A 12123-nucleotide genomic window follows, 5' to 3' on the forward strand; every position below is an offset into this window, starting at 1 on the left:
ACTTCCAAGATTGAATCCGTAAGGCTACCTGGTCACCCATTAGAGTATCTTCAAGATAGCGAGAAAGAATATTGTCCATCCTTCCTCAAAGACAACTGCAAACCACTGCGCCTGCAGATATATCCAACATGAGCTCCTCCACTTTCTCTCTTGCGAGCAAGGTCAAGGTATGATCCATCTAAGAGCCCCACGGAGCTTCAAATATGCTCAGTAAGCTGATAAGTTGGAAAGCTCTATAATGGCCACATGATCCCCCAGATCCAGCTGGGTCTGTATATGATGTCCGGAAAGGAGGTCCTCGCCTCGGTGCCCTGGGCCCTCGCTGCGGGCTACCGCGGCTTCGACTCGGCCCAGATGTACCACAACGAGGCCGAGGCCGGCCAGGCCATCCGCAAATGGCTCGAGTCGTCCGAAACACGACGGGCCCGAACCTCACGCGGGAGGACATCTGGTATACGTCGAAGCTCGCCAGTTCCAGGTTCGTGGATCTCTGACCACTAACAGAAGTGGTCCAACCACCCCCTTCAAGCCCCTATAGTTGTGGTAGATGACATGGAAAACTGTGGACTGACGGAACTCCCAGCACCTCGTATGACGCTGTCCGTAAGAGCATCAAGCGTAGTGTCAAGGCCTGCGGGCTGGGCTATATCGACCTATTCCTCCTGCACAGCCCGTACGGCGGGCCCGAGGCTCGGCTGACCAGCTGGAAGGCCATCGAGGACGCGATAGACGACGGTGAAGTTCGGAGCGGCGGCGTGAGCAACTATGGAGTAAAACATGTCAGCCTGATGCCCAGCTTAATGACTTAACGAAAAGAGGAAAGCCTTGAGTGCTGAAACTGACAACCCACCAGATCGAGGAGTTAATGGCCTCGAACCCGCGGATCAAGCCAGCCGTGAACCAGATCGAGGTGCACCCCTTCAACACCCAGACGGCCATCCGCGAAACGTGCGCGAAGCACGGCATCCTGGTCGAGGCGTACGGGCCCCTAGCCCGGGCCATGCGGATGAAGGACCCGACCATCCTGGAGCTGGCCAAGAAGTACGCGTGCACCCCGGCCCAGCTGATGGTGCGCTGGTCCCTGCAGCACGGCCACGTCCCGCTGCCCAAGAGCGCCCGGAAGGAGCGCCTGATCGACAACGTGAAGGTTGGCGGCTTCGAGATCTCCGACGAGGACGTCCAGAGGATGGACGGACTGGACGAGCATCTGGTGACGGACTGGTTAGTACCCATGCATGCATATAATATATACTTACCTTGACTGCCATGTTCGGGTACAGGCCCAGATGGGATACATGTTTACTAACTTTGCCGTAGGGACCCAACCGACGCGGACTAATCAAGTTAAAGAAAGAAGGAATAAATAAAAGGAATGGCTGCTATCATCCTTAATGGAGTACCAGACAGGCAGGAGGAGGGAGGGTGGTAGAACTACAAAAGAAAACAAAATCCAAGAGAAAAACAAATGCAAAAGCTTAAGCCCCGAGTCGGATTCGAAAGGAGTGACCTGAAGATCGTCGGCACGATCCCGCGACTCCAGCCGTTTCCTAATCGGAAGCTCTACGAAACCCTCGAGGGTTGTCTAGACCATACACCAACTGCCACTGCACTAACCCCGTCAGCAGTGCACTGGTAGAGGAACTTGGGTTATGGGATATTGGATTCATTGGTACCTATAACCTTTACTTCTGGTTTTCTTATGGATTTCACGTTCTGGTCACTTGTGCCTTTTGGGGGGCGGGTGGTCAAGGTGGCGAGGCTGCTCCCTCCTGGACCACATACGCGTTGGCATTGCCCAACCAGCCAGTGGGCGTCTCCCACGCCTTCCCATACATAGACATCTACAGGCCACGAAGTTATAATCTTTCACTCTGGAGATATTCATCCCTCCTTTAAGCCAGTCAACCAACTCCCGGAATGTTTCCAAGCGTGTTTCCCCTTACACATCTTCCATCCCCTACTAGGGACCACCACCACGTCTGCCCTCAACACTCCAATCTCCTGATGAAAGACTTCCAAATCAACGACGATTTTAAGATAGACGAATAGCCAAGTCATGGTTGACTTATGTCACCCCAGTCTTTCTTCAATGTGCGTAGATACTGTACTTACATGTAGTTATAGCATTCATCTCCCACCCCTCAAGGTAGCCAAGCATGAAGCACAACAGGCCACAGTACATGTAGCATCACAACCAAAAATGAACACACCCAACAATCCGGGGAGAAGCACGTAATAAGATCACCTTGGACTATGAACCCCTCCCACCAGACACGAACAACCCAAGGTCACTTCAATCCACTGGGTATCAACCCACCTTTCCTGGTTTTTGTTCACGTATTTGTACACCGAGAACGACGATAACATGCATTGCAATGGACTTCGAGTACACACTAATTAATATTCATTCATTATTCATATGTTGTCTCCACCAAGCCTGGCATCGTGAAACGTCAAGACCCTTATGCCAGTGTGCGCGCCAGTCACTATGATCTATCGGGGTATTTCAAGCAAGGCAGACGCTCATCTTCCAATCGCAATGCTATCTCCAACACAGGCATCTAGTATCTATACCCTTCCAAGTCTACTGGAGGCCAGCTTCTTCCACAACCTCTTCCATGACTTCCAATGCGTGTGCTTCGGCGTTAGAGTCCATGAGCATAAGTTTACGGCATTGCTCTTCCACTGATTCGCTGTCGTCGACTGCGGCGCCTTCTACGCAAGCAGCAAGCATCAGCTTCTTTACGCACGAGTTGTAGATCAGCCCTTCCACCGTCTTGTCAGTGATGAGAGTAATCACTTCAACCTCACGAGTCTGGCCGATTCGGTGGGCTCGGTTGGATGCCTGCACGTCATCCTGCGGGTTGTCAGATTGATCGAAGATGACGATCTTGTTCGCTGCCGTCAAGTTGATCCCCGTTCCACCTGCTCCAGTCGTGAGAAGGAAGACCGGGATCGTGGTATCATTGGTGAACCGCTCCACCTCTGGGTAACGAGCTTGGACACTGGCTCGACCAGTCAGTTCGCAGTAAGGGATATCGGTAGCGTGGAACGTCTCTCGAAGAATGTCGATGACCATCTCAAATCGCGAGAACACCAGGCAACGGTCACCATTGGCCATGTAACCTCTGATAAGCTCCAGAAGTTTGGCCACCTTTGGTGCTTGTTCCCAGGAGCGATTCGGGATATCCAGATGTCCAACATATTGTGGGAAGTCTTTGCACCACGTGTGCAGCTCAAAATCAGACCTTTCCATCAGATACTGCTGAAACTGTTCCTTGTGCCTTGGTTCCTTGCTCTGGACGTCAAGCTCCTCCTCGCTGCAGCGCTTCCATAGAATGTCGACCAACTTCTTCACCTTATCATCGGTGAAATGGCGTCTGAACAGCTGCGGATGTAAAGCGGCTTTGCGCAACTGCATCCAAGGGTTTGAGACCTTGCTTTTTGCTGCCTTGTCCTTGGTCAGATACCGGTCGCGGATTGATTCGTATATCTCCTTTTGCTGAGGTTCAAGGGGGGACAACAATGCGTGTGTCTTTTCTTGGAGGTAGACTAATAGAAAGTATGCGTTAGCAGGGAGCCATAAGTGAATGAGGTACGAATAGTAACTTACTCCAAGACATCGGCCTTCCTCCTCTGTAGAATGAATGGAGCCATCATCACCCGTGCGTTGCCAACTCGTTCTTTGGCGAGCAGGGCAAAATTCTCCACGTCCTTGTTGGCAACCTTAGCTTGGAAAATGGTATCCAGGTGCCGAACCAGCTCCTTTCCAAAAAGATCAGGTTCCACGAACTTCAGAAGACTGAGAAGCTCCTTCAGGTTGTTCTGGACAGGAGTTCCAGAGAGAATTAGTCGCCATTCGGAGGGTACCTGTGACATCTGCTTGTATACAAACGTCGAGGTGTTTTTCAGCTTGTGGCCCTCGTCAAAAATGGCTGCGTAAGGATCCAGGCCTTGCAACCACTCAACATCCTCCCTCTTTCTATCAACCTGCGAATAGCTCGTGAGGACGACGTGGTAGTCTTGGACTTCGTCAGGGTCGGTGTCACGCCTGGCTTGACCAGAATAAGGGTACAATTTGAGGCCGGGTGCGAATTTCTCAAATTCGTTCATCCAGTTTTCGTACGTTGAGGGTGGCACAACAATAAGATTTGGCCAGGGCTTTCTGTTGTTGGAGACAGACTTGCCTGACTCGACAAGGTGTGCGATGAAGGAAATGACCTGACATGTTTTACCAAGTCCCATGTCATCGGCCAAGATACCGGAGTAGCCTTTGCTGTGGATGAGGTTCATCCAGTTGAGGCCCAAAAGCTGATACGACTTCAACTGAACTGAGCTGTCCATCAAGGCTGGTTTCTTGTGAATGGGAAGCGGGCGCGAGTTTGCCTTGCCGGTCTTCATACCGTTCCGATCAAATTCCCAATTTGACATCGCCGATTGGATCTCTTGACCGCGTTCGTCGCAGTCCTCAATAACATCAGAGGCGGCTTTGAAAGCTCGGAACCAGACAACAAGCTTCTCCACGATCGCAGCACCTATTTGTATACGAGATGCCTTTCTCGATGACGCCTTTTCTTTTCGCGACACTTGCTCAACCTCTCTCAAGCTTGAGAATGGCCGAGCAGCAACAACAAGCTTGGTATCGCTAACCTTCATGCCGCTGATACGAGCCAAGTCCTCTGCAGAGCACTCATTAAAGTACTGTATTACCTTGGAAACCTCTGTCAGCCCTTTTGTGGGACTTGGAGGTTGCGAGTCGTTCGCAGCTGAATCGGTATCTGCTGAAGCGGCTTTCTGGTCGGAATCAGTGAGGTCAACAACCTCAGGTGCAGACTTTTCGTCTGCTTTCCGCTTTCTCGACGTCAGTTTTTGTAGACTCGGTAGCTCATCCTCTGAATCGGACTCTGCCAGGCTGATTGGCGATTGCCTCCGCGATCCACGTACCAGCCGTCCTCGCTTTTTGGGAGCAGGGTCGAAAGACTCTGATGATTTCGTAACAGCAACCGCCATTTTTTTCTGTGATGACGAGCTTGAAGGAGTAGAAATCGGTGATGAGCGCGAAGAAGGTAGAGAAAATACGGCAGGCGGCGGTGGTGAAGTGGGTTTGTTTCGACGACCTTGAATGAGCCTTCGTCGAGGGGCAGCCTTTTTCTGTTGAGGTTCAGGTTCAGGTTCGGATTCAGATGAATCAGATTCAGATGAACTTGATACAGATACAGCGCGTGGTCTCGAGGTTACGGTGGTCTTTGGTTGGAACAGTTTCGATTGTTTCAAGTTTTTGCTCTTGACTGCCGCTGCCGGACGCCCTATTGTCGAAGACGATGATTGTTTCGGCTTACCAAGAAGGTCGTTTATGGCAGCTTCTGCACTTAGATTGTTTCTGACAACGGCATTCTTGCAAGAACGCCAAGTGATGTTCGGCTTTGTGGTGACAATGATCTTGTGGGTTTCCTTTGTTAAGTACCGGAGCCGCAGATCGGTGATATCGGTTGGCTGGATATCTTCTTCGGGCACCTTCCGTTTATTTATCGGGGTACTGCGACCAGAACGCGCAACCGCGAGCGCAGGTTGGATATTGCCTCTCATGGGCTTGTCATCTTCGGAACTGTCCATCCCCTTGTAATAGTCATTTGACAGATCATCATCTGAGATGTCCGCCGGCCGCGGCTTCGGCTTGCCGGCGGGGATCGTTCGACGTGGAAGAAGTGCTGGTGATCGAAAGGCAGTCCCAGCCGGCGCCATGAGAGATCCTACACGCGCAGCAGCTTTGACTGCCGGCTTCACTGCCGGCCTCACCGAGGTGACTGGAGGCGAGGCTCTGTACACAGAAGCCTTGACCGCGGGGCGCACATTTTGGAAGGGGGATGAAGCGGGGACTTCCACAACGGTCCCAGGAGAGGTGGGAGCCGGCGAAGATCTGTGCAGCGTAGGCTTCCTGTCGACAATCTGCGTTGGCTGTGTGGCGTTCGCCGCGTTCGGTCGACTGATGATCTGGGTCGGCTGGGTGAAGTAGGGCGAGGAGCACGGGATGTTTTCAGCCAGCTCGTCGAAGTCCTCGTCTTCGATATCGAATTTGGACATTTTGCCCTTTGCCTGAGCGCCTATCGAGGGGGTTCCTGGAAGGCGAGGCGAGCTACTGCCAGCGAGCGTGGATGTGCGACCCATTGTGAAAGGCGTAGTGACAACAAAGGGCGGTGCGAAGCAAGGGGGTCCGGCCAAAGGAATGGCTTCGTAGAAACACTACTGAACAGATAGTTAGACCTGCAATGCTTGGGATAGATTTATCAGAGCGAAGTAAAATGACCGGACTTACCAAATACTACTACCGCATGGGTCGATGCTACCCCGTTTTATCTGACTGGGAAACCAACAAGTGACTTTATCATCACAGTATTGTGGTTCAGGCCCCAGAGTTTTGTCGGACCCTCGTGCAGCAGAATTCCCAGGCTGGACTGAACTGGTGTCCCCGGCGGCGTACGCGGAAAAGGCTTGGGATACAATGGTGCAGTTTGAACCGGGAAGCCGAAACAATACTGGTAAAAGTACTGGCCAGCAAAATCGAGCCTGTGGAGCGGCAATGAAAGCGAATGACGGAACGGTGAAAAAGAGGCTGGAAGCAGATTCCACCCAAATTTTGGCGTACAATGCACGTTTGGGACGCGCTACCCCCAAACACGATGTCAGGTGATCTTCCCTGTGCTGCTTAATTGGTGCCGTGTTTGTCAAAGGGCCAGTGCATCTGCCCATGTGTGGTATGTACATGTGCTGGTGCTGCCAAGGCGATAATAGGCTGGCTCCATTCAATGTATTGCATCGTCTTCGTCTGCTAATATCGCGGAGACTTTACTCGAGATCAATTGTATTCCCCCTTATCGGTACATACCCAGACACTGCAGACGATTGGCTCAATTCTAGTTTTGACGTCCTTTGTTCCATCAATTTGTGGACTGGACAGTGAAGGAGCCTACACCAACAAACGTCAGGTTCGGTGAAGTCGGAAAAGCCACCTCCACCTCCGCCTAAGACCCCCCAACCAAAGCCGGGTTACAATTGATATCACAATCTACGTGTTAACACATACCACTCCAGCAACCATGGCAACCCGACGCATTATATCATCGGAGAAGACCATCCTGGACCAGGATGATCATGATGGCTCGGGCCCTGCCGCGGACCAAAAGTCCAATATCTCACCTGCAGTGCCCATGTGAGTACCCTGAGATTGCCCCCTACCTCATCCCCAAGGCGGATGGTGGCAGCTGTTCGCACAGCAAATTATGCAGTTCCCTTGCGTTCCTCGACCGTTTGCTAACTCGAAACTCAGGGATGTCATCGTGAAGCTTCTGGCGTTCACTTTAGCCATGATTGTCGTGCCCATCGGCTCATACTTCGCAACTGTCAATACACTCTTCAAAGGTTTGTGGGACATTTACTATTCAACTCACAATCGACCTAGATAATGGCTCGGTTGGTACATTGTGGGTGTCCTTGCTGACACCATTCAGGAAATTCCACGTTCGCCGGGGCCCTGGCAGCTGTCATGGCGAATGTGGTGCTGATAGCCTACGTGGTCGTCGCTTACAATGAAGACCAGTCGGATCAGCTGGATACAAAGAAAAGGAAGGCAAGAAGGACCTATGAGCCCGTCCTTTTCCGTATCAATGTACTCGATATCTTGTGCTGGGGTTTGTGTCGTGGCCCAGGCCTATGGGATGAACGAGGCATCGAAACCAACTTTAGCAAAAGACAATAAGTATCACCTAAGAATAAGAGGAACACTATTTCGGAAGTGTGGGATTTAATCCTCTATCAAGCCCAAATTCATACATGATGCCGTGCCAATACTCAAATAGTACAGAATATATGCAGGTAGCGAATCACAATAACAGCTCTATATCATGATGCTAGCGGAATGCTCGTTCTCTTCATGCTAACAGACATGCGAAGTATGTCTGCTCCACACAAACAGGGCAACGAGAGTATTAAGGGTGAGAAAAGCCGTAGTCGCTCCAATCGTCTCGTCTCCGTATACAATGCCATTTCCTAACAGCACTCGTGATTCTCAAGTGCGCCAAACTGGCATAGCTGTCATCCAATGTGGTCAACCGACCAACATATTTGAGCCCTTGCTTTGACAGATATTTCCGCAGCTCTTATTCGGTCCAGATCTTCATCTCGTCTTGGAAGCTCCCGATACCCCTTGTTCTCCATTGCAAATATCAATTTCCTTCTCCTTCTCTTCTCCTTATCACGGCTCCATTGGCAAATACGTCGAGAATATGTTCACGTTTCGGAGCATCAGCACATTCTCAATGTACAACATCGACTGTGGCGAATGCATAGTCCCATCCGTTCGTCAATCCGACCGCTCAAACGCAATCGAAGAGCCTAGGGTATCTTCCACACAAAAAAAAGCAAATATCAAAATAGTTCATACGTCGTGTCTCGGAGGCGGGTTTGCCGGGGTATTTGCCAGGCATATCGCCTACGAATTCTTGCTGAAACGACGAGAAAACCAGCTCTTGCGCTTCTCACCCATATCGGGTCTCTGTTGCTGAGCGCTCGCGTTCTTGGAACCCTTCCGTAGAAGACCACCACCGCCATGCTTGGGAGGCGGCGGCGGCGCAGCGTTCGAACCATCTGGCATAGTGCGTGGTTGCGACGCAGGGATAGAGAGGCTCGGCGGCTGGTAGGCGGCGGCCTGACCGAAGCTAATACCATAGTCATTCACCGGCTCTCGTTGTCTAGGCAGCATTCGTCGGTCGATTGAACTGTTCTCGCTACTAGTGGGATCGGTCTGGTATCCTACCGGCTCCCCTGGGCTCCCGCTGCGGCCGGATCCTGTGGCTACTGTCTCGTACGACCGGTGGTTGCTAGGCATAGGGTAAACGTTCCTATCGGCAGTAGGACGACCATTCAATTGTGACTCCGAGTAGTTGCGTGGAACCCTGTTGCGGCTGTTGGTGTTGCCATTCCCACCATAACCATAAGCTCCGTCGTAACCCTCGAAATAGCTGTCGCGGTTTCCGCTGTCCATGGCCGGTCTGCGAGGATCCAACATGGCGCTCTCTGATCGATGAACGGTCGAAGAGGGTCGCGCACCGTAGTAGCTGTTCTGGGGGAAACGTGGAGTCGTGGCGCCGTCTGAATGCGTAACACGTCAGTATCAACACCTTACTAGAAATATGAAGACAACGAGAAGGTGAATCAATTGTGTCCAAACTCGGAGGGGTTCTTACATGAGTTCGGGTAGAAACCACTTCTTCTATTATAATTTGCGACCGAGTCCGAGTCTGTTCGAATAAAAGACTGTCGATTGCTGTAACCGCCATCGATGGCGGCCTCAAAGCTTCGAATCGTGTCGAGAGGTCTTTCCCACTTGCTGCGAGAGGGATTGGAACGATCAGGTTCAGCTTTGAGTCGTGTCGGTTAGCACTTCATTCAGTTATTAGCAAGAGGGAAACCCTCACCAATTGGACTACCAGTTGCATCTCTCCACTCGACTTCGCTCATGCTCGGCAACGCTCGTTTCGATTGATGGGCAGCGACAGCGGCTGGGGGATTGTCAGTATTTTAAACATAACCCGGGAGAGCAACATCTCGTGCGTAGTACTTACAGGGCTCCATCTCTTGCATGGCTAAGGTAGGGTCTGCTTTTGTGTGAAGCCTCTTAGACTCTTTCTCCGCTGAAGTTTCATGAAGGTCAGTTCTCTGCGATTTATCCGAATGAAAGCTGAAAGCCCGGACTTCGGCCGGTGTGTCTTCTGGTTCTTGTACTGACTGGGCTCTGTTGTATGCGATGACTGCTGTGGCGCCTGCTGTTGTGACTGTCTTCTCCTATCGTAAGGAGGTTGTTGTTCTGTTCCTGCGGACCTGGGCGGCGGTTGGCTGTAAATACCGTACTGCGACTGGGATGATTGACCTGGGGTCGCAGGCTGGCCATGCTGCTGGTTATAGGCTTGAGACGCCATTGTATCTGATGGGCGGCGAGCGCTTCGGTTTGATTACAGACAGTCCAGGTAGCGATCGGTGGAGAACCGAAGCGGAACAGTGGGCAACTTCGACGGGGCGGTGGATCGTAATGGAGTTTGAGGCCAGACGATAGTGCAACTTGCTCGGAGCAATTGCTGGGTTAGAGGGTTGGCGGGCGGGCGTAATCAAAGTCGACGAGAATGCCGTGCTATCCAGACGGAGTTTTGATTGATCTGGCAGTCTTTCAGAACTGGGGAAAACGAGAGTGAGCGAGACGCCAGGCACTTGGACAGCTTATCTTTCGATGCTACCCTGGCACCTATGACTGGGGGCGGGATCCAGGATTCGTATTTTATGATGCACTGTTTGTGTAGGCCAATAGCAGACAGCCAGGCAACAGGAAACTATCCCAGTCGACAACCGGTTTTGGGCTTGGTTCAAAAATACGGATGGTTGCGCCGACTCTTTGGCGGCGTGATGGTGGGCTGGTACTCTCCCCGGTGGGCCCGACAAGCAGTGTCTTGCACAAATTATTGTGCCAATAATGCCAAATCCGTAGTGCTGTGCGTCAGTCCGCTTGAAACGTCAGGCCAGGAAGTCCAAAGAGCGAGTGTTTGTCCAGTGCGGCTTCTGTAAAGAAGGACGGATTTTCTGCTCTGTTTGTGTAGAGGGGCGACTGGGATTGCTGTTTGCTGACAAACGTCCGGGTCTCAGAATTGACAGGATTCAGGGCAGTGTTGTTTTGCGTGGCTGGGCTTTACTATGTACTTAAGAGCTGGTGGTGTCAGCCAGACTCAGGAACCGGCTCAGGCTTCCAACCGAATTGTTTAGTGTGCAAGTATTGAAGTTAAACCCAAAGGAGCGGGAAGACTGCAACACTCAGAGTGATGATGAGTAGTAGTAGGCAGTGTGAAAGTGCTGTAAGAAGCCTAGTGGATGGTCGGTTGGTTGGCCGGCCGGGCGATGGAGCGTGGGCTCCTGTTCTTGCTTCTACTGAGTGTCTATGTTCGAGCCTTGGCAGGCTACGTACAGACCGATCCCGATGAGAAATTGCAGCGTATTTGACTTCGATATATCAGCGAGACGGTCTAGACGCAGCAAGTCTGATGCGAGCCCGTATGCCTGCGGCCATGACTAGCATCAAAGGGAATTGGGTATGTACTCACCGATCAACGTGACGTCAACTGGGCTTGGGGGGGGGACAGGCAGGTGCGCAGGTGTTATTCAGTGGATGATGTTTCAAAGCGAACGAAAAGAGGGTTTAAATGTCATTCCCGGGGTTTCGCTGGGGGATCGGCAGAAGGCTGTCCACACGATCCTGTAACCAGTACCGCAGCACAGTGAGACTAGGGATCGAGGAGTCGAGATTCGATATTAAGGCCAGTTCATGTTGTAATTGTATATCGATTCGAATGCGTGCTTGCTGCAGGAGCTCGCACTTGCAATATAATAGATAGGCAAGCGTATTGAATAAAAGCGACAGTCAGCAAGGGCAAGAGAGAAGATGGCAGCCAGTCGTTTCGATGCGATGTGAATGTGATGGGCGGGTGTCAAAGGCCCCGGCGGCCCTAGCAACAGTTCTTGGGCTTTTGGTTTCGAGGCCCGAAGTGAATGTGCAATTGATGCACTTCAGCTGCAGTTTCCCGAGCGCTGCGCTACCGCAAAACTCAAAAATATTATTGCGCGGTAGGGGTAAGATGGTGCAACGCAGGTTCTGCGCAAGATGTGATTACGCAACAATATGTCAGGAACGGCTAATGAATATGGCGGTTTTTGGTAGCAGTAGAGGAGAAGAACCACAACTTCACAAGGTCAGTTGAAAGGGTAGCGACATGATTAATTATCATGTGAGGGTCTGGCTTCCAGTTGTATGTGAATATAGGATGAAAATTAGGCTGCCGTATTCTCTCTACAACATGCGATATGTGGCCCGGCCCAGTCGGCTCCTTTGGCACGGCTGTCTATGAGGTTTGCTAGCTGCGCCCCTTGGTTGGTGATGATCGTATGCACTCTTCGAAGCACACACTTACGTATACATGTGTACGTAATATAAACATGAGAGGGAGCCGGTGAAGAGAAGGAAAAGACCGAGAGGCGGCGCGTTGATGAGCAGCCGCGTCTTGTCAATACTTCCTTCACATCGTTTCTCCC

General features: G+C 51.6%; 4 protein-coding genes across 4 annotated transcripts; 2 read left to right on the plus strand and 2 right to left on the minus strand.

The window, feature by feature from the left end:
• Positions 1–128: 128 nt before the first annotated feature.
• On the plus strand, positions 129–1339 carry PG994_011987 (Prostaglandin F synthase; the record flags this gene model as incomplete). Its single annotated transcript, XM_066863396.1, has 5 exons — positions 129–167; positions 232–482; positions 584–770; positions 854–1221; positions 1318–1339. The coding sequence occupies 5 exons, from the start codon at positions 129–131 to the stop codon at positions 1337–1339; spliced, it is 867 nt and encodes a 288-aa protein (XP_066712506.1).
• A 1245-nt stretch (positions 1340–2584) lies between these two features.
• Positions 2585–6165, minus strand: PG994_011988 (uncharacterized protein; the record flags this gene model as incomplete). Its single annotated transcript, XM_066863397.1, has 4 exons — positions 2585–3535; positions 3622–3825; positions 3871–4904; positions 5340–6165. 4 exons carry the CDS (start codon positions 6163–6165, stop codon positions 2585–2587), a joined length of 3015 nt encoding a protein of 1004 aa, XP_066712507.1.
• A 929-nt stretch (positions 6166–7094) lies between these two features.
• On the plus strand, positions 7095–7753 carry PG994_011989 (Vacuolar ATPase assembly integral membrane protein VMA21; the record flags this gene model as incomplete). The annotated part of the gene is made up of 3 exons (XM_066863398.1): positions 7095–7207; positions 7325–7416; positions 7506–7753. The coding sequence occupies 3 exons, from the start codon at positions 7095–7097 to the stop codon at positions 7751–7753; spliced, it is 453 nt and encodes a 150-aa protein (XP_066712508.1).
• A 732-nt stretch (positions 7754–8485) lies between these two features.
• PG994_011990 (uncharacterized protein) lies at positions 8486–9971 on the minus strand (the record flags this gene model as incomplete). Its single annotated transcript, XM_066863399.1, has 5 exons — positions 8486–9144; positions 9240–9413; positions 9471–9554; positions 9618–9686; positions 9782–9971. The coding sequence occupies 5 exons, from the start codon at positions 9969–9971 to the stop codon at positions 8486–8488; spliced, it is 1176 nt and encodes a 391-aa protein (XP_066712509.1).
• Between the last annotated feature and the right edge of the window lie 2152 nt (positions 9972–12123).

Source organism: Apiospora phragmitis (assembly GCF_038363925.1).
Source record: "Apiospora phragmitis strain CBS 135458 chromosome Unknown utg000010l:1.0-9815664.0:1.0-9183399.0, whole genome shotgun sequence".
In the NCBI taxonomy this organism is placed as follows: Eukaryota; Fungi; Ascomycota; class Sordariomycetes; order Amphisphaeriales; family Apiosporaceae; genus Apiospora; species Apiospora phragmitis.